Source organism: Stereum hirsutum (genome assembly GCF_000264905.1).
Source record: "Stereum hirsutum FP-91666 SS1 unplaced genomic scaffold STEHIscaffold_24, whole genome shotgun sequence".
Lineage (NCBI taxonomy): Eukaryota > Fungi > Basidiomycota > Agaricomycetes > Russulales > Stereaceae > Stereum > Stereum hirsutum.
In genome coordinates this window covers 72,349-92,017 of record NW_006763154.1, presented here as the reverse complement: position 1 = coordinate 92,017, position 19,669 = coordinate 72,349, and the positions used below count along the sequence as shown (strand labels likewise).

Genomic DNA, 19,669 nt, shown 5'->3' with positions numbered 1-19,669 from the left:
GGCGTCAGTGCCTTGTTTTATGGATTTGATACTCCGTGAGGCCTTTCTCATATCGTGTGCGTATCTTCCTTTATCCTTCGTCCCATGTCTTTCGCCTATTCTGACCCCGCCATTGTCTTGTTAGTTGTCGCTATTCACAGCCTCGAGTTCGACTTTATCGGATGTACCTGGCCTCTACGTCTCCCGAACCCCGCCTCGGTAAAGGATACCGCAAGAGCCGCTTGCAGCCCTGAGACACAACCGCCCTCCGTAGTCCTCTCATGCTCAGCTTTGTTGCCTACCTCCTGGGCGATGATCCCGCACCGCATCCTGCGCGCACCACTTTAGCTTAGTGGTCGCGAGGAGGTCTCAGGCGTTCCCAGCCGATGGACATCTCAAGACCTACGCCCCAACCCAGACCATCACCGTCTCGAACAGGCCTGTGTTGCGTCTACACAGGTCATCATCTTCGCGGATCAGGCGGTGTTGGGGAGCGTTCCTCGCTCTCAGACCATCAGTATGATTTGCCCATACAGATCTCACATCGTGCGGTCGGTTCCACCTCTCGCGTCCTGCGACCCCGTCAATCAGCTCCCCGGTTTCTTTCGCTTTTTCGATGGGACCGAAGTTCACTGCTCCCCTCTAATTCCTCTCCTCGTACCAGATGCATGACCATTTCCTGGCGCAGTCCATCTACAGCGATCGGCTGTGTCCAGCGCGTTACCTATTCACGCCTGTGGTCTACGTATCCGTCCTGGTGAATCTTCCTACCACCATTTTTTCTTGTGTTTTGCTCCTGTTCTCGTTTCGCTACTCTTTTTTTCTTTGACCATGTCCTGGCACAGTCCATCTACAGCGATCGGCTGCTGTCCAGCGTGTTGCACTTTCAACACCTGTGGTCTATGTGCGTGTATTACTCGCATCACCCGCCTTCTCATGTCTTTATTTCATTTTCGTGGTTCATTTCTTCTCGTCGTTTTTTTGTTTGCATTCACATTCTTTCGGAGTACTTTGTTAATACCATGTCCTGGCGCAGTCCATCTACCTCGATCGGCTGACGTCCAGCGTGTTGTCTTTCCATCACCTGTGGTCAATGTACCTGTACTACTCGCCTTCTCCCCCTTTCTTGTCTCGTTCTCTCTCATGGTCTCTTTTTTCGTCATTTTTTTTTGCTACCGTTCCGCATTCGATTTTTTCCTGTAGTGATGTCGGATCCCTGTATTATCACGTCCTGGCGCAGTCCATCTACAACGATTGGCTGACGTCCAGTGTGATATCATTTCAACGCATGTAATTTGAGTACCTATATTCATACATCCGGCCTCGAGTCCTCATTTCTTCTACTTTTCCTTGCTTGTAATTCATCCTACTGCCCGTGCGGTTCCTCTGTTCCTTTACTCTCGGGCTCAGGCTGTCCACTGTACCTCCCTGTCCGTAGGCCTTGATCGAACACACACCGAAGCTTCTGCTACTGTTTTGAGCCAGTAGATCCCACCGGGAATTGTACGCGTCGCTCCGGCACGACAGTTTGAAAATTTGAGTAACCGTACGGTGTTCAATTGCTAGAGTCCTCAAGTGCAGAAATATCGAGCGTAGTCCATTCGTCGTGAAAGAATACGATGAGATGGCGGGCACATAATATTTGTTCCAATCCGAGCGTAGTGATTCTCTGCAGACGCCCACGAAACAATTTCGTGATCTCCTGCCATCCGCAAGGCGAACTCGCAGGTCGTCTCATCTGGACACCCAAAGAGAAGGACGTTATCAGAGCACAACGACAGAGGAACCATATCCTTTGTGCTGGACAGGGAAAGCTAGGTTCTGTTACCGTTACGCACTCCCTGAGAACGGCAACGCCTCTCGCGACGTGATGAGACGACGGAACTGGGTTTGCAGACAAAGCCCTATCTCTAGCAGGGCAAACAACAGGAAGCGATCTTTGAGGTGCTGTCCACGATAAATTGAGTACACCCAGAAACGTCCCGGCTCTCCCTCGGGGGTCGCATGTGAAAGGCCTGACATGGGCACGTACAGGCCACAGCGAGGCAGCTCAAATGCATGCCGGAAAACTCGTGCTCTTGAAGGAGATCGAGTGAAGACGGTATCCACGCCGGAATACCATCTACGCTAGAGAGAACTTTGTCGTACAGGTCTCCGAATATGATCGAATCCTCAGAGCCCTTTGCGCGTCGATACAGACGATATAGTAAAAGACCGTGACGGACGTAGGGCCTGTGGAGGACGATACTCTATGAAGACGGCGAGACAAGGTAAACCTGTGCATGCCCTCGACACGTCTAGGTATCTCACACCTATCGGGTTCGTGACCACTCGCTGGTGCACTTACAGGTAAAGACTTATAGCACGATAGAGCTCGACAACGAATCCAGACTCTTAGAAAGCCCTCAAGGAACCTCCTTGCCAGTTTGTTGCAGAACCAAAGCCGACGGTCGTCCTCAGGAGCACGCATCCTCATTCCCGCACGGAAGCAGAAAGCAGACACCTCGACCGGCGTCGCCGAGTCCGAGCACTTTGAAGACTCCGGTGAGTGTGACGTTTTGGCGTATAGATGCAACATATGGTACCATTTCGGCATCGGGCCCATCGAGGTGTTTAGTACTTAGCCTGAGGACTTTCGAAGAGTGTACGTCCAGCCAGACTCGGAGGCTCTAGGAGGAAACGTAGGCATACGTGTTGACGACCTGCCCGAACCCAGTGATGGGAAAAGACAGCCTCTGTTGCGGAGGCTGATTGTCCAAGAAGTCGATGGCGGCGGCGACATTTGACGAACTTCGGACGGCTTGAGCCTGCGCGACGGAAAGCGCGAGCGACAGACTTGCGCCCGGCCTCGGTGAAGAAAGTCGAAGGCTTGTTGATGCCTATATATATATCGTCAATATGGTGCGGAGGGACACAGAAGGCAGACACGTACCCTTTGCCACAGATATCCGTCGTCATGATCATTTTTCTTATTGATGCGTGGTCGTCGCTGCCAATAAGCCGGTGTATGTGCGACCCACTGAGAGGGAATAGTGTCAGTGATCATCGGGGTCAACGACTCCTTGCTGCGACTTACTGGTGAAAGGTGACGTGTGAAATCACTTGAAGTGCCGGAACCAAGATCATCTCGCGATCGAGCAGTCCTGAGCACGATGGTTTGAGACGAAAAGTCTAGAAGGTAACGAAAGGGGAAGTTTGGTCAGTTATTTATGTAGTAAGCGTCGTTGGGCTTGGATGAGCCAGTGAGTGCTCGTAAACGCTCCGGTGTCGTCCGGCTGAGAGCAAAAGTAAAGCTGAAAGAACATACCGGCAGCCTGACGATATTTCATCATGGTGATTCATGAGGCCTTGAATACTATGAGCCTTATAGACCGAAGTCAGACGAATAGTAAAGACGTACCGAAGATTCAACCACGACGCTGGTTGATCATGATGCAGCAACGGACACTAACCACTCGCAGGTCCTGCACACGCACAAATCAAGGGCTCATGAACACAAGTGTAGTCTAACCTAAATGCCAACAGGGTCCCCCTGTACCTTCATAGGAAGGCTAAATGGCACCCACTCTAGCGTCCCGCTCCGAGTGATGGATAACACGAGTGAACAAAACCCCGAGAGGAGACACGCATTCAAGGAGCACATAGTGGATATGTGTCGTGCGACACGACTCGTAATTTGCGAACGATGAACAGAGCAGACTGAAGTCTGACAGTGGAGGTTGGAGGCTGAGATGTTGACGGGAGAGAGAAAGAGCAGAGACGAAGAGCCAGAGCCTTATATGCCATTTGCATCCCTATTGTTTCGGACCAGACAATAACCTGTTGAAACGCGCCGTGTCATGATCTGGTGGCACCGCACAAGACAAGACAACCCAGGCTGACAAGAGACAAAGCCGCTTATAGCAAATGATCACAAAGAGCATTCCACGAGAGATCGAAGAACAAACTGTCGCATATCAAGGAGCAACCATTCGAGTACCAAAGCCTCGAAAGTCGAAACCAAGTGCCTTGTAAGAGCGAGAGTCTGCGGTGTCCAAGACGAGACGCGGCCCGGCCACAATACAATATTTTCAATTCGCACTCCGACTCCCGAGTGGCACCGTGGCCCACAAAATCTCGGCTCGCTTTCCTCTTGGCCTCTCGACTTGTTGAGGACAATTTCAAGTTACCTCACCTGCATGTTTGGAGAAAGCGTTCTAAGTTCTACATGAGAGCCATGTATATGTAAATGCTGTTAAGCTCGAACATGGCCTCCACCACTGGCATAGCGCCCGATTCCGATTCCGATTCCGGTTCAGGCTTTGTTCCGCAATGAAGAAATTACCGTGCGCGTGTCGGGAGCCTGAGTGACATGACATAAATCTTCGAAAGTTCAAGGCGTGAGGCTGGTACTCAGTGGATCGGGATCGAGTTCTCTACAATAGAGCCCTTCGTGACTGAACTTGAAGACGCTCAACTCTTTCGTTCTGACTTCGAATCCGACAATTCGAGACTTCATCCTTCGAATTCGAATTGCTTGCAGATTCAGATTCAGATTCATCATGCATCATCAGAACAAGAAGTAGAAGAAAACGGAGAAAAAAGGCAGTAGTCGGACGAGGAAAGACGAGGAAAGTACGAGCGAGAAGAGAAGGAGAGTGCAAATTAACTACGGAGGCGCGTACGAGGAGAACTGAATTCGGAGAAGAAACGACTCAGAATAGATGACGAGAAAGACAAGAGGGAGGATATGAAGATAATGGAGGATATGAAGATAATGGATAAATTCATGGATGTATGCGCAGGTGTGAACGTTGAAGTGAACGTCGGGAGGGGGGATGTGATGGATTGGAGTGCGACGGATGGTATGAGTGGGATGAGTTGAATGAGTTGATATGCGTGAAGCGTGTGGAGATAACGGTAAGGGTTCGAGTAACGGTAACACCAAAAGCAAGCGTAGGTAGCAGTGAACGACAGTAAGTATTACGAGTGTGTGTGTGTGTGTGTGTGTGCGCGCGAAAAGGGTAACGACCGAATGTGCGAAGTGGGTGGGCAGTGGCGAGTGTGACGGGGTACGAGGACGATCGGAGGACGGCTGGAACGCCTGAGCATATGCATCATGATTGGATTGGATTGTGATTCAGATAGATTGGTAGGATAGCTGCCTCTGCCTCTGCCTCTGCCTCTGCCTCTGGTCTGAATAAATGAACGAACGAATGAATGAATGGATCAAAAAAATGGAAGATGGTATGTAGGGTATGGTCAAAGAGCAAGTGTTGAGAAAAGTAAAAGTAAAAGTAAGTGAAAGAAAACAAAAACAAAAAATTCAGAAATTCAGATCAGGTCCGCCTCAAAGCTCAAAATCAATCAAAATCAAAAGACTTGTAAAAGTAATTGAAATCGTCCGTCCATCGTAACCAACCAACCAACCAACCACCCAATCTCCCCAAACTCACAGTCCATTCCCCTCCCTATCCACAGATCAGCTCGCTCACCCCGCAGCTCGCCCCACGCTCAACACACGCTCGCTACGCTCGCTAATACCTCGGCGGCCCCTGACTCGTACTCATCCTCTGCGCATTATCTCCATAATACGGATCAAACTCCCCGCTCCTCGTCCCTCCATAATAGCTCAACGGTGTCTCCCTCCCATCTTCGTCCCCAAACCTCTGTGCCCCCTGCTGTCCCTGTCCCCCATGTGGTGCACCCCCGGAGTACGGATCGTTATCCTGGTACGGCGAGTTCAAGGACGCAGTGGACATATTTCCCTGTAACGGCACAAACGCACTACTCTCGCTCGTCCTAATCCCACCTCCTCCCGCTCCCCTCCCCGCCATCGCCCCCCCTGCCATCCCTCCTGCAGCGTACCCCGCCCCCGCGCCACCGCCAGAAGAAGCAAGCGAAGTCGAACGCATCGCATACCCTCCCTTCTCTCCCGCAGCCTGCGCCGCCGCCCTCCGTCTCCTCGCTAAACATATCCCAAATATCGCGCCTAGAACACCCACCGCCGCGATCGCAGCCACGATCCCTCCTATAATCGCCCCCGTATGACTCGTACTCCCCCCACTCGAATCACTCGAACCGGTATCGCTGCCGTCCGCGGTGCCCGACGCGGAATCGAGGCGCACGGAGGTGGGAAGGGAGACGACGGCGGAGGTAGGTTGCGTTTCGATGGATCCGGAACCGACGAGGACGTAAGTCCCATTGGAAGGTATCCCGTTCACGGTGACATATAACCATCCCGGGCCGGGTTGGAATAAATTCGGATTAGGCGGGGGTTGTGAGACGTGCAGAATGATACTTCCATTGGATTGCACTGAGTACGTGTTATTCAACTGGAGTGCGCGTTGACCCATGTTCATGGCGTGCGTGGTGAACCCGCCGCGCATGAGCCAGATGGAGGTGTTGGAGGCGGCGTCGTTGGCGGTGCCGGAGTAGGACGAGGCGGGGACGAGGATGTCGAAGTAGGAACCTCCGTAGGTTAGTTTGGAGGGTATGTTTTGGGGTGAAGGTCGGGTTGTGGCGGCGAAATAGGGGGGGTAGAAGATTTCGGCTTCGTAGGTTGTTGGGAAATAGGTAGTGAGATTGACGTCGACGTTCGGGTTCGAACCGGCGATGAAGACGGAAGCATCGGGCATGAGCATTGCGCTGGAGTGGTATAATCGGGGTATGGTGGAGGATGCGAGTCCGGCGGTGGACCAGCGGCTGCCTAGAGGTTGGGAAGGGTCGTAGATCGCGGGTTGGAGGACTGGTGCGGCGCAGAGTGACATTCCATATGGCATGTCGCTGTAGGAGAGCGTTTCGGCGGTGTGCTCTGCGTAGCCTGCGGTCCCGTTCGCGCCGCCGTTGATGACGAGCATGGTGCCGTCGGGGAGCGCGATGAATTGACCCATCGTGCGGCCTACGGGAAGGTCGTCGTCTTGGACGTAGACGGGGTCGGAACCGTCGGTGGGTTCGGGGGTTATGGTGTGGCAGTCGGTGGAGGCGGGGTAATTGAACGTGTCGATCATAGGGAAGGAGTAGTTCCCCCATTGATCGTCCGTCATGTCCGACCCGCCGCAGAAGAGGATCGTAGGGGTGTAGTTGTTAGCTGGAGTGAGGGGAAGCATGGCCGTTGCGCCGGACGCGGGATAGACGCGGACAATCTGGTCAGGCATGTCTGGGAGGGTCGTTTCCGTGTTCGCGGTATAGTTCCAGAGGATGGTGGAATAGTTCGCTTGGACGAACATGAGCCCGGAAGGCATGAGATACGTGTGCGCGTATGCGTTCAGGCCGGACGTCTTGATCATGAACTGCATCACCTCCGCGTCCCCCTTGGATGGATAAAACTCGTACGTCGGCTCCGCTGCGCCGTTACTGTACTCCGGGTCCGTATTCGGCGTATTACGATTGATATACCCGCCGTTCACGAACCCACCGACGAGCACGACGCTCCCGTCCGCGAGGGGTTCAGCCGCGGGATACCACCGATGTTTCTGCATCTGCAGTCCCGTAGGGGAGTCGTACCACGTACAATCCGTGTTAAGGTCCGTGTCGGAGATACTTGACGAACAGGGGTTGATGATTCGAATCGCTTTCGTGCCGTCGTAGTCCTGGTAGGTAGAGTCCCAGTAAGCGGACCCGGCGCCGGCGGGGAAGTCGTCGCCGATGTTGCCGCCTGTGGTGATGGCGCCGTTGCCGCCGAAGGTGGCGAAGGAACCGTTCGGGAGGTGCATACCGGCGGCGCAGAAGGGGTTGGTCTCCATGTCCATGACCGTCGCGGATTTGGAGTTGATGTCCCTGGAATGTCAAGTGGTTAGGACGGTGAAATGACGTAGGGGGCGGGAGGGAAGGACCCTCGTCAGAGAGGTGGACGAGGAATCAGGTTCAGGGGTGAATGATGGACCGGTTGCCGACGACCATCACGACGAGTCGTGCAACAAGGACGAGCTGTGTGCTGAAGTTCAAAGCACTCCCAGAATAACAAGTCGCAGTCGCTGAACCCTTAGACGACGGCTATTCTGAGCAGAGTATATATAGAACTGTGCGGTGTGGCGACGCCGGGAGCGAAGACGGGTACGCACATGTACCGACATGGGACGTGTTTGGGGGGACGAGAAAAGATACGGATGATGGTGACGAGGAGAAGGAGGACGACGGGGATAGAGAGGCGGACACGACGCCCAAACGCGTCTCGTCCGGTGAAAACGAACAGCACAGCCTCGGGGTTCGCACGAAGACGACGGGGCATTGAAAGAAAGAGAGACGAAAGAGAACGCACCATACTGAAGCCCAGGCAGGATGGCCGTTGACTTGCTCGGCGTTGCCTTCTGCCTTGTCGAGGATGTACAGCTTCTCCTCGTTCCCAAGGAACATCTGGACGACGACGGAGACAAGTCAAGAGGCTGAGCGCAAAGCAAAAGAAAGAGAGACATACCATCATTGCAGAGACGAGAGTGGAGCCGACCTGCTCAATGCTGCCGGCGGATTGAGCGAGTGCGGAGGGAGCTTGTGAGGATGCGAGGCCGAGGGCGAGGAGGGAGAGGGGCGAGGAGCGGACCATCGTGGAGAGGGTCGTCGTCGTCGTCGTCGGTTGGAAGGAGTGGATGCTAAAGGACTTGTGCTCGTCTGGCTTGTGCTGGCTTCGGTGCGCGACGATCCGAAGGGGTTGTTGAAGGGCGACGGAGGAAAGAGAGGAAGGAACGAAAGAGGGAAATGCGACTGTCAAAAAGGGATCAACCGCCTATATTTAGCCTCCTCACACTCGGCTCTCCCTTCCCGTTAATCTCGCCACACCCAATGCCACGTCCTCTCTCCTCAATATCCCCTCTCAACATTTGCTCGATATATTCAACGCCTGCCTGTCTCCGCGCTCTCCACCGAACACACTCGTCCTCTCCGCGCCTCCGACGCTGCGCCACACTCAATGTTGACCCGCCATGCCGAACCTCTCTCCCTCTCCCTCCTGCCTCCTCCGGCATTGATAAACACAACTACCCGTTGCCACACTACCCAACTGTAACCACCCTCCGACTCTCCCCGTGACTCGCATCCATCACTCGCCCCCTCCAGACTCCCGTTCTGGCCTCCCCGCAATTTCTCCGGCCTTTCCTCTCCTCCCCCCAGTCTTCCCTCCTGAACTACTTATAACAAGCGGCGAGTTAAGCAGGAAGTGAAGCTTCTTGGCGTGTTCGAACCGCAACTGGACGAGCCGAGACTGGGTCGAGCCGCCGTGGCGACTACAAATTCATTCGCTTCAGCCTTTGGAGGGTGAGTACGCGAGGGTCTGACGTGTGCTTTTCTGTTTCTCGTTCGATTTTCTTTGGGCGTGGGCTGTGTAGAGGATGGTGGGGAAAGTCCGGGAGGGTTCGTAGCCTCGTGCTTCCCTTGTCCGGTCACCTCATGATAGTAACCTCTTCGGACCCGACCTCGTCTAACTTTGCGAGGAAAGCAGTGCTGTGTTTAAAGCGTAGAGCTACATGCAAACTCAGGTCTACTCCTTCATCGCTCAAACTCAAACACACAGCTCAGAATTGAGCCATGTTTCCCAGGTAAGGGAAGGTATGCATGCTCGCATCGCCGACGGTTCACACACCCTAGGCGCATATACCCAGCGAGGTTCGCCTATCCCATCCTCTTTTCACTTTACAGTACGACCCGTTTCTTCCCCTTTGGGATTCAGACTCAGAGTCGGGCGTCACGGTATGTGGATGTTCCTTCTGCCCTGGACATGCCACCAATCGCACCGCGTGCTTTTTTTTTACTTCTTTCTTTCTCGTTTTCTTTTTCATCTTCCCCGCCTGTCGTTCGTTCGTTCGCTCGTTCGTTCGGTTTGGGGTCGCAGTGGATGGGTGACTCGTGGGTGGCTCATAATAAGTATGCATATATCTGACCGCACTTCGTCCCCAGTCGGACAGCAGCCGGATTGTTGATTATATGCGCGTGCTCAAGAACTATGTATGTACCCGTTCAAGTTCCCTTCGCCGCGTTCGTTCATACGCACTGGCATATAAATGCCATGGGAGCGGGCGTTTAGGCATGGCATGGCATGGCATGCTAATGATGAACGTGACGGTTTAATTGTATTATAACCGGTTTGGAGGCGTTCGTCTCTCGAGTTCGTGATGACCTGGGAGGGTGGGTGAATCTCCACCGGTCAGGCAACTTCCTGTCAAGGCGTGTCGATGTCGATTCCTGTCTGGGTAATATTAATCTGCCCTATAGCTAGGCATGATGCATGATCATGATCGCACCCTACCTACCGGCTCTACTTTTTGCTATACAGTACCCTTTTCACCTTCGTTCGTTCGGTCGGTTTCGGTTTCGGGTTCGGGTCGTGGTCGTGGATGGGTGGGTGGGTGGCCATGGGTAAGTTGCGGTCGTGAATGGATGGGTGGGTAATCTGCGGTCGTGAATGGTTTAATTGGGTAATCTGATCCCACTTGTTCACGGTTCGATCCGCTCGTTCTCTTTTCTTTCTTCTCGTTCGTGGGTGGGTAATCCGCCCTAGGCATGATGCATGATCGCACCGAATTATATTATTATAAGCAGTTTGGTTCGAACTTCGTTCGCTTTTTTTTTCTTGAGCTGTCACCTGTGGACGGGTGGGTGGGTGGGTGGGTACTCTGCCTCAGGCATGAACCGGATAAACAGTTTCCAACCTCTCCTTCTCGCTCGTTGTGGACGGGTGGGTGGGTACTCTGCCCTAGCCTAGGCATGATTCAGATCGCACCGAATAAATTAAAACAGTTTGGTTCGGGCTACGGACAAGTTGTTCGTTTCGAGTCGGGCGTGATGATCAGCCTCGCATGATGCATCCACTCACTCCCGACTCCAGTACTCAAGTACTCACCCTTTTACCCCTCCCCCTTCCCCTTTTTTTTTCCTACTGGTATAGGGAGCACAGTTCAGCTCCCGGCGAAGGCCTCTTCGTGGCCCACTGGCAGGAGACTAGGACCCTTCTTGGGGAAGCTAACAGCCGTACGGTCTTGTTATGAGTACACTGGCATATATCTATCATGTCATGTTATATTTTGTTCGACATTTCGTGTTTTTGAAGGCCAGCGCGGGCATTGATCCGTATGGGTCTTTGTTTTTGTCGGATGTTGGATGTCGGATGGTGATATGGTGGGCTGCAGCGACATGGCCCGCAGAATGTCAAGACATAAGTTACAGCGGTTGCATCGACTCAATCGCCAGATAATCTGCTACTTATCCCCTGAACTACGGAAACATATGCCGCCACTGCTCCGGAGACGGAGTACTTCACCTGTTCACCTGTTGGGCACGTAGTAAATGGATGCAAGTTTGGGAAAAGGGCTTTGACCAGAGATTTTTTCCATGCGGTCCAGTTTCGTCCATGTAGCCATGCTGATTCAGAGGTACCGTCCTTTACGAGAAATACGATGGCGAACGCAATCCCCTTTCATTTGACAGACAAACTTAGACTATGCCAGCCTTTCCAGTCAAAGGTTCTCACGAACATCATAGCTACAGAGGATCTCAGAAGATTCAAGATTCAAACACCATGAGCAGGATATGTACGCTAGACGTGGAATCAAAGGCATGATCTGATCACCGCGCGCACTCAGCCAGCCCTCCTGAATCTGTCGAGCGCCGAAGACTTCCTCTCCCCCGCGCCAGGCTCGCCATTCTCCGCCGCCTTCGCCGCCTCCCTCGCTTTCTTCCTCTCCGTCTTCTCCTTCTCCAGTTTCGCACGGATGGCAACCTTGTATTCGCATTCACTAGTATGAGCAAACGAGTGCTGCCCAAAAAAAAAAACAAAGTGGATTGAAAACGTACGGCTTTGGGGTCTATGACGTTCTTCCTCTGTTTTCGTAAATATCTCTTCAAACTCTTACCCTTCCCTCGCATCCTCCGCTTCTCACGCTCCTCTCTGTCTTTCTTCTTCCCCTCTCCACCATCTCCGACCTCCTCCTTCTCGTCTTCATCGTCAGAGGAGGAATGATCCTCGGTAGAGTCGACTTTACCCGAAACACGAAGACGATCGATGCGTGGCAGGCGAGCATATGGAATATCGGAGGTTGGAGTCCCATTCCCATCGACCGAGGTTGTGAGCTTCGACGGAGGAGCGAGCGACCCGACGAATGATGGGTCGAGCGTGATGAGGTCCGGTTGGATCTGCGATTAATAACAGATTAGACGACCCCGAAGGCGGTGCGGTAAAAAATAATGATAACGATGTGTACCTTGTCCAACAAGCCCTTGACCTCCCTCTCCCGCCTTGCTTTCTTGCCCTCGAACGGATCGGCTTCGCTACTATCGAAGTTCGGCTCGCCGCTTCCGGGTACTAGGATGCTTGAGAGCCCGTTTGCGTGGCCGATTGTTAGGATGTCTTGGAAGGGGCAGAATCGGAGGGAGTGTAGGGGACGGTGGGGGATGGGATGGGTGAGGTAGAGAGGTGGGGGGTTTGGGTGGGGATGGGGGGAATGTAGAGAGGGGGTGGTGTAGACCTGACGTAGCATAACAAAGCCGCGCAAATAGTCAGTCAACAAACCACACAAAGACATGATAGATAGACAGCATAAAAAACGCACATTAACGCTCCCCCCACTCGCGACCGCCAACGCCCCCTTCTGACTCCACCCAACTTCAATCTCCCCCACACCCCCAGCGCCTCCACCTCTAACCCCCCAGCTCCTCACCGCCCCCTTCCAATTCCTACAATCCCAAACCTTAACCACCCCGTCCCTCCCCGCCGTAGCCATATACCTCCCGCCCCCACCCCCGACTCCACTCGGATCCACACCAAGACTGACTACGCCCCCCATGTGAGCTAGCAATCGAACGGCCGGTGTGGATTGATTGGGCGTCCAGAGCGTTACGGTGCCGTTTGTGTGGCCGAGGTAGAGGACGGCTGTGTGGGGGTTTTGGGCGAGGGAGAGAGTGGGGCCGAGGTGGGTGGCGTGCGATTGGAGGAGGGTGCCGGTGGAGGTGTCTTGGTAGTGTAGGTGGCCGGTGTTGCCCTGTCGATCAGCATTCAGTCAGGGTGATTCGAGGGAGAATATTGTGAGGAATGAGAAGGACGAACCACGGAAGCGAGTAACCAATGATACGGCAGAAATTCGAGTCTGGTAGGCTCGATGTGCGATTTTAGGCGATGCATCTCTACGCCATCACGGTCGTAGATGAAGGCGTATTTCTTCTGAGCCACAGCATAGAGTGAGTGATCTTGCAAAAATCTGGAAGTTTAGCCATGATAACTGTCAGCAAATATCTGAACGACAAGTAGAAGGGATGGTAGGATGAGACATACGTGATATCGCGGCAGGTCTCCTGCAATTGGAGTTCGGAGTGCATGGTGCCCGTTTGCCAGTCGAATGTGGCGACGTGGCCCTTTGAACCGACGATGGCCATGTGTCTGGCAACAAAAACCAAAGTTAGCAAGATCATAAACCGAGGAGTATAAAAGCGCTAGTCCCGGCAACTGAAGAGCGTTTTTGTAGCCATGATTGTGGCACATGCGTGGTTGGGCAGTTCAATCAATGAATAACAAAACACAGAGCTCAGGATGGATCCCGAGAATCCATACGCTCATCATAACTGCATGACATTACAAGCCAAGGACGTATGACAGTGGTTATAAAGGGTCCACTGCGCCACACTTGAGGAAATATTTCACAGGCGTTACAGATACGAGGACCGAGGGTGATACGAGCCGAAAGAATCGACACAGTGGGACGTGCACAAGGAAATGGGTCCAACGCACCTTCCATTACGGCTGTACCTCGACCTGTACGGCCCACCATCCAATACCATCTCCTTCCTCCCCTTCGCCGCCTCTGCACCCACCTGTTTCACAATCTCGTCCTGACTGATCCTCCACGTCCTATCCATCTCTCCCTCCACCTGCATCAACCCCGCATCCTCCGGCAAAAGTAACGCTGAATCCTGCACCAGTGCCTTCGCGCGAGTGGCATGTGCGGACTGACGATCGAGGTGAGACCGAAGCTTTTTGTTGGCGATGTGCGAATGCGTTTTTGATGGTGCGGGTTCATTTGAAGAGGGACGAAGTGACTTTGGGAGGGATGTCTGCGAGTTTATTGCGTTGAAGACGTGTGTATGTGGGGTGGAGGAGGATGTGGAAGAGTCGTGTGTGGTCTTCGCTTTTTTGTGTGGTGGTGGACCTTTTGACTTGCCATGTTTGGAGAGAGGGCGAAGGGCATCGGCTTTTGCGATGAGAGAGTCCATGGTGCTTCAAAATCTGAAGAAATAAAGAACGGTGCGATGAGTGCGACTGCCAGTATACAGCACTCCATGCGTACCACTTGAGGGTGTGAATACGAAAATTGGGCCACACCCTGGTAGAAGATCGCAGAGAATAATATAAAGGTTCGATAACTAAAAGGTTACGCATAGGCTTGCGCAACGTACCTGGGCTTGAGCTCGTTGGATGAGAGGAGTGAACAAGCGCGACTTTGCCAAATTTCCCAATGCAGCTTACATAAGCCAATTTTCTGCCATTCCAAGTTGAGCGCGTCAACGTTCGCCGATGCACTCTCTCCGCCAATGTACTCGACGTCCTCTGCGGCTGCTCCCTCATAGCAATAACACTCTACCGATAATACATGCTCGATACGCTAGTGCAAAGAAGAATGTGAAGAAAAATGAGGAGCTCACCCGATTCCAACAGCTAGAAAAAGATCATGGGCGGATGCTGTCCCTCATCGGCTCGAGGGTGAACGCTGTCAGTGCTGAATTTGCAGAGGTATGTCTTGTGCTCAGGCATGTTTGTATCGTTAATCCACTTAATATACACATAAAGCAACTAGGCGACTCCTCGAAAGACGTCTCCGTCGCGAAACAACTCAAGGGCATCCGTCCCCTCAAGGATGCATGGTCCGAATGGTCTCATCTTCGCAAGGTCTTCATCATTTTACCCCGTCTACTTTATGGTCAGCTCATTTGTACCGTTGCTCTTCACGTAGGCATTAGATGATACCGTTGCTCTTCTGGATGACCCTTCCATGCGCGAACTTGCCCAAGAAGAACATCATTCCCTCATTACTTCCTTAACAGCGCACCTCCAGTCGACCTTTCCATCCCTTCTCTTCTCCGCATCTTCCTCATCATCATCAACCGCACATCTATCTGCCCTGATTGAGCTCAAATCCGGTGTCGGAGGCTCCGAGTCATCACTCTTCGTCTCTGACCTCCTTCGGATGTACATGCGCCTCTCGCATGACCGGAAGTGGCAGCCGACCGTCCTGAACGCGAACGAGATCGACACTGGTGGCCTGAAAGATGTCATCTTGGAAGTTAAAGGGGAGGGTGCCTATGAGGCTCTCAGATGGGAGAGTGGGGTGCACAGAGTCCAGAGAGTTCCGGCCACAGAGGCCAGCGGAAGAGTGCACACGAGCACTGTCGCCGCTGTGGTATGTGTCTCCCTCTCTTGCATGAAGTTGAAACATGGCTGACGTGCTATTATCTTGCTAGGTTCTTCCTTTGAGTGACGGAGAGTCCAACGATCGAGACGATGAACTGTACAAGAAGGAGGACGTCAAAGTCGAAACCATGCGTGCTCGTGGAGCTGGTGGACAGGCATGTCCTTTCTACCGACCTTTATCACACATGATTACTGACTTCATTCTACAGCACGTTAACAAAACTGAGTCAGCGATCAGGCTCACACATACACCTACCGGAATAACGGTTTCCATGCAAGACGAACGAAGCCAACATGAGGTACGTTCATTGCAACATCTATCCCTCCGCCCGTCATGCTTAACGACGTCCGATCGTGTGTTCACTCGATTTGCATCGCTCAATCCAGAACCGCCGACGCGCCTATCAAGTTCTTTCTGCTCGTCTCATGGACCTCAAACTGACAAAAGAACAGGCCGATCGACGAGCCGTACGACGCGACCTCGTCCGCACAGCAGACAGGAGCGAGAAGATCAGGACGTATAATTTACCTCAGGTGCGTTCTGCGCCTTATATCAACACATCTCTTCCTCGTTCTCTTTACCTGGTCTTTATACGCTGGGGTTTCTTAGACTAACTGGCGTCCTCTGTCTCTTCCCGTAACGGCGCTGTCGTGGCATGATATAGGACCGTGTAACCGATCATCGGCTGGGCAAATCTGGCATGTCCTGGGGGGACGTTATGGAACGCAATGGGCTCGAAGACCTCATCGAAGGTTTGCAGGAGAGGCATCAGAAGGAGGTCGTCGAGGAAGTGTTGGCAGAATGGGAAGAAGCAGAGAAGGGAAGGGCGAAGTAGTTCCACTGGAGATCATGCGGCCTTCTCAGTGGCAAGGGGGGAAGCGGCCATTGGCGTTGTTCTGGGTATTTATCTATATATCTTCTTGTCGTGATCTCACTCCTCTGCCCACGTTAGCTTGAAGCGGAAGCTCGGCCAATTTAGAGCATGCTGCCCAGTTTCACAACTCTGACAGGTTCTCAAGGATGACAATGCACTGACTCATTGAAAGTATCCGCCAAGATCAGACGATTTCTCTCTGGCGGTTGCGACGGCTTCGACAGCATTCTATTCGACTGCCAAAGCCTGATGCTTGTGCGCGCCTTTCGAACAGTATGATGTTTCCTCTATTGATGCCAGTTCTCAGGCCATACCATCTGACCCATCTTCTAAGTCTTGTCCGGACTTCGCTTTCTTCATCATGCTCAGGTGAAAAGGTTCTTTCCCCAGAAGTCAACGCTAGCATGCTGTTCTCAAGTCATGGTCATTGACTTATCTTCTTTCTATTCCTGTCTACAACCCTTGACATCAACGAAGCATGAGCGCAGAGCTACCTTCATGAACCATAAAACATCTATCTCTGTGCCCTGTCCTTCGTCCTTTCCTAAAATTCTACCTCTCTTTCCTGATGCTCTTTAACCATATAACGGTCCTTTCACTCGTTCTGCTTTATATGCTCTCCGCGGCTTTGTCGCTGCCCTCTTGTTCCGACCAAAACGCCGTTGACTACGATTACATCGTCGTCGGTGCAGGTGCTGGCGGTGGTCCAGTGGCCGCTCGTCTCGCGGAGGCTGGTTTTTCAGGTGAAGCAACCTCTAACAGGCCTTCATCTATGCAAAAGAACTGATTGTGGCTCTGTCTAGTTCTGGTTGTGGACGCAGGGCATAAAGTCTACAATGTCAACACTACTATCCCTTTGATGTTTGGCCGGGCTTCGGACGGCACGTTTACAACTGGGATTGTTAGGCAGGAGGACATCTTCCTAAGAACCTTCATTTATCTCCGCAGATCCTCAACTAGAGTTGAACTATACCCTCGACGAATACCCACCCGACTTTCGATTCCAGAAAAACGATGTTTGGTTCGTCAGGCCGCTTTCTCAACTCACGTCTGCTCCAACGTCCTCTCGATAGGTACCCAAGAGCGCGTGGCGTGGGCGGTTCAACGGTCTGCTTTTCCATCGCTTTCAAACTTAATCGGTCTAAACACTCATGTTTGCAGCTTCATAACGCCCTCATCAACTTTATCGCCAATACCAAAAGTGACTTCGACAACCTAGCCGCTATGTTCAACGCTCCTACCTGGTCGTACGAATCGATGCGGCAATACTTCACCCTCATCGAGCGAAACCTATATCTCCCACTCAGTCCAGACCACGGTTATTCTGGATGGCTCTCGACAAATGTGAACCCCGACCTTGTCATCTTGAACCCTATGTTCCTAGGTACGACGTGATCTTCATATATGTTACATGCATGTAGCTCGATCCACCGCTAATGTATACCTTCAAACCAGATCTAGAACTCATTGACATCGTGGCATCCCTTACGATCGCGGGTCCTCCCATCCTCGATGCCAACGCCCGCGCCTCCGTCGAAGCCGCCGGGGTCTCAAACGTCGTTTTCACAGTCGACGAAGTCCACAACCGGTCCTCTGTCTATAATCGCCTTATCGACGTGCAGTCCGAGGCCACGCTCTCTGGATCTCTCCAATTCCTCCTTGATACTCTGGCAACTAAGGTATTAATCTGTAACGAGTTGGGGGCGGCTAGGAATGGGACGACGGCGGTGAGGGCATATGGCGTTCAGGTTGCTGAAGGGGCAGGGTTGCCGGTTGCGAGTAATTTCAATGCCACTGGTGGGACGCAGGAGTTTCAGACAAGGAATATCACCGCGAGACATGAGGTTATTGTAAGCGCAGGGACATTCCAAAGCCCACAGCTCGTACGCACGCTTTATGTTGTATGACTTTCCCCCCCTTTGCTCACGTGTTGGTCAAATAGCTTATGGTAGGTTTGATGAGAATCGAACTCTTGGCACGTTGCGATCTGACCCTACGGTTAGCTCTCCGGAATAGGAGATCGTCAACAGTTGAGCCTGTTTGGGATCGAAACTGTGGTAGACTTGCCGGGAGTCGGGAAGAACCTCCAAGGTTCCTCCCTCCTTTCATCGTTTCACTAACACCCATCTCACTCCGTCATGTTTTCTTCCCTATTCTCCAGATCACGACGAAGTAACAGCCATCTGGGAGCTTAAACAAAACACATCTCTCCTGAACGGCTGCACATTCCTCTCAGACCCCGCCGAAGACCCGTGCCTCGCCTACTGGATTGAATCTGGCCATCAGAATGTGTATTCATTTGGACCTTCTTTCGTGGCCATCACCACGCAGTCGAACGCCTCGAATCCTGAACCAGATATATTCTCGTACTGGGCGCCGGGATATTTTCCCGGTTTCGTTCGTGGTGCGGCCTCTGTCCTTCTTTCTCTTTCATATCCTTCACCATCTTGCCGCACCGCCCATTTTGATATACCCCCACCGTATTCACTCCCTCAGGCTTCGCACAGGATATCGCAGACCACCACAGATCTCTCACAGTCGTCCTGCTCAAAGCCCATCCCTCTCAGTCACGAAGGGCTCTATTGTAGAGAACTCGATCCCGATCCACTGAGTCCCAGCACGCCTTGAAATTTCGAAGATTTATGTCATGTCACTCAGGCTCCCGACACGGTAAGTAATTCCATTGTTGCGGAACAAAGCCTGAACCGGAATCGGAATCGGAATCGGAATCGGGCGCTGTGCCAGTGGTGGAGGCCATGTTCGGGCTTAACAGCATTTACATATACTGTACTTTTTCGACCAAAGGTTCATCAAAAATGTACGTCACCCATCAGTAAGTTCGCCCGGGTCACGGTTCAGAAACCGTGCGTGAGCGTGACGGGACCCGTAAATGGTTCAGAAAACAACGTAGGTGCTTGCAAAAATAATTATTTTGCGCAAGCGCCTGCCGAGGTCACTGTTCGCAGGCGCATGGCATATGCCTATGGAGGTCCGATCCGAAATGGCCCGAAATGGCCCTTTTTGTCCGGACAAATTTTGGTTCAACTTGTACGCACACGGATCGGGTGGCACCTTTTCAGACGATTTCTGTACTCGTTTTTGATCGGAGGTTGATTTGCGAGGCTATTGTACGAGTATGGGATCAGAGATATATCCAGAAGAGTTTTGTCCGCACTATTGATCAAACCTCAAATCACGAGCTTCATGTGCGCATACAGGATGCAATGTCCCACAGGCAGAATATTGTACGCATAAATGATCGAACATACTATTCCGGTAGTTTTGTCCGCATAACGACAAAACAAACGGGCCTAGCACACATAGCCCAAAGACTATTCAGATATAGTGACACTCTACGCTGCTCCATCAAATTCCGTTGCTTCCTCGCCACCCGAGAACTCCTCATGATCCGCTACCTCTGCAGGAACAGCTGTAGACACTGACAATCGTG

At 52.5% G+C, this 19,669-nt stretch overlaps 8 protein-coding genes across 8 annotated transcripts in view; 5 read left to right on the top strand and 3 right to left on the bottom strand.

Annotated features, from left to right (window-relative positions):
* Positions 1-40: 40 nt before the first annotated feature.
* STEHIDRAFT_126315 (uncharacterized protein) lies at positions 41-1,101 on the top strand (the record flags this gene model as incomplete). Its single annotated transcript, XM_007311139.1, has 5 exons — positions 41-56; positions 125-272; positions 328-474; positions 498-577; positions 644-1,101. Coding segments are annotated over 5 exons (399 nt in total), but the record flags the coding sequence as incomplete, so codon positions are not given.
* Positions 1,102-2,648: 1,547 nt separating this feature from the next.
* On the bottom strand, positions 2,649-3,311 carry STEHIDRAFT_163448 (uncharacterized protein; the record flags this gene model as incomplete). The annotated part of the gene is made up of 4 exons (XM_007311138.1): positions 2,649-2,858; positions 2,912-2,998; positions 3,056-3,150; positions 3,287-3,311. 4 exons carry the CDS (start codon positions 3,309-3,311, stop codon positions 2,649-2,651), a joined length of 417 nt encoding a protein of 138 aa, XP_007311200.1.
* A 1,392-nt stretch (positions 3,312-4,703) lies between these two features.
* On the bottom strand, positions 4,704-8,969 carry STEHIDRAFT_87975 (DUF1929-domain-containing protein). Its single transcript, XM_007311137.1, has 3 exons — positions 8,375-8,969; positions 8,219-8,313; positions 4,704-7,737 (listed from the first exon to the last, which is right to left on the bottom strand). The coding sequence occupies exons 1-3, from the start codon at positions 8,498-8,500 to the stop codon at positions 5,496-5,498; spliced, it is 2,463 nt and encodes an 820-aa protein (XP_007311199.1). The 5' UTR covers positions 8,501-8,969; the 3' UTR covers positions 4,704-5,495.
* A 2,439-nt stretch (positions 8,970-11,408) lies between these two features.
* Positions 11,409-14,148, bottom strand: STEHIDRAFT_172981 (BING4CT-domain-containing protein; the record flags this gene model as incomplete). Its single annotated transcript, XM_007311136.1, has 7 exons — positions 11,409-11,665; positions 11,740-12,078; positions 12,147-12,410; positions 12,495-12,923; positions 12,989-13,139; positions 13,214-13,318; positions 13,667-14,148. The coding sequence occupies 7 exons, from the start codon at positions 14,146-14,148 to the stop codon at positions 11,525-11,527; spliced, it is 1,911 nt and encodes a 636-aa protein (XP_007311198.1). The 3' UTR covers positions 11,409-11,524.
* A 362-nt stretch (positions 14,149-14,510) lies between these two features.
* Positions 14,511-16,331, top strand: STEHIDRAFT_150865 (release factor). The gene is made up of 7 exons (XM_007311135.1): positions 14,511-14,665; positions 14,723-14,821; positions 14,886-15,332; positions 15,394-15,498; positions 15,553-15,642; positions 15,731-15,877; positions 16,009-16,331. Exons 1-7 carry the CDS (start codon positions 14,612-14,614, stop codon positions 16,177-16,179), a joined length of 1,113 nt encoding a protein of 370 aa, XP_007311197.1. The 5' UTR covers positions 14,511-14,611; the 3' UTR covers positions 16,180-16,331.
* Positions 16,332-17,292: 961 nt separating this feature from the next.
* On the top strand, positions 17,293-17,511 carry STEHIDRAFT_38067 (uncharacterized protein; the record flags this gene model as incomplete). Its single annotated transcript, XM_007311106.1, has 2 exons — positions 17,293-17,325; positions 17,380-17,511. Coding segments are annotated over 2 exons (165 nt in total), but the record flags the coding sequence as incomplete, so codon positions are not given.
* A 143-nt stretch (positions 17,512-17,654) lies between these two features.
* Positions 17,655-18,846, top strand: STEHIDRAFT_69162 (uncharacterized protein; the record flags this gene model as incomplete). Its single annotated transcript, XM_007311118.1, has 3 exons — positions 17,655-18,116; positions 18,222-18,309; positions 18,380-18,846. 3 exons carry the CDS (start codon positions 17,655-17,657, stop codon positions 18,844-18,846), a joined length of 1,017 nt encoding a protein of 338 aa, XP_007311180.1.
* A 177-nt stretch (positions 18,847-19,023) lies between these two features.
* The window catches only part of STEHIDRAFT_126311 (uncharacterized protein), a gene marked incomplete at its 5' end in the record, with an annotated part of 8,482 nt that continues 7,836 nt past the window's right edge, over positions 19,024-19,669 (top strand). The window contains 2 exons of the mRNA XM_007311134.1: positions 19,024-19,207; positions 19,437-19,477. Of these exons, the coding sequence (XP_007311196.1) occupies positions 19,024-19,207; positions 19,437-19,477 (225 nt within the window). The remainder of the gene's footprint in view (positions 19,208-19,436; positions 19,478-19,669) is intronic.

Excerpts from the sequence above, each read along its gene's own strand:
- STEHIDRAFT_87975 (XM_007311137.1), bottom strand. The coding sequence starts at position 8,500 with ATGGTCCGCTCCTCGCCCCTCTCCCTCCTCGCCCTCGGCCTCGCATCC. Across the intron at positions 8,314-8,374 it reads CTCTCGTCTCTGCAATGATG|ATGTTCCTTGGGAACGAGGA; the intron begins GTATGTCTCTCT and ends GTCGTCGTCCAG. Across the intron at positions 7,738-8,218 it reads CCTGCCTGGGCTTCAGTATG|GGACATCAACTCCAAATCCG; the intron begins GTGCGTTCTCTT and ends TTGACATTCCAG.
- STEHIDRAFT_150865 (XM_007311135.1), top strand. The coding sequence starts at position 14,612 with ATGCTGTCCCTCATCGGCTCGAGGGTGAACGCTGTCAGTGCTGAATTT. Across the intron at positions 15,499-15,552 it reads CTCGTGGAGCTGGTGGACAG|CACGTTAACAAAACTGAGTC; the intron begins GCATGTCCTTTC and ends TTCATTCTACAG. Across the intron at positions 15,643-15,730 it reads ACGAACGAAGCCAACATGAG|AACCGCCGACGCGCCTATCA; the intron begins GTACGTTCATTG and ends CGCTCAATCCAG.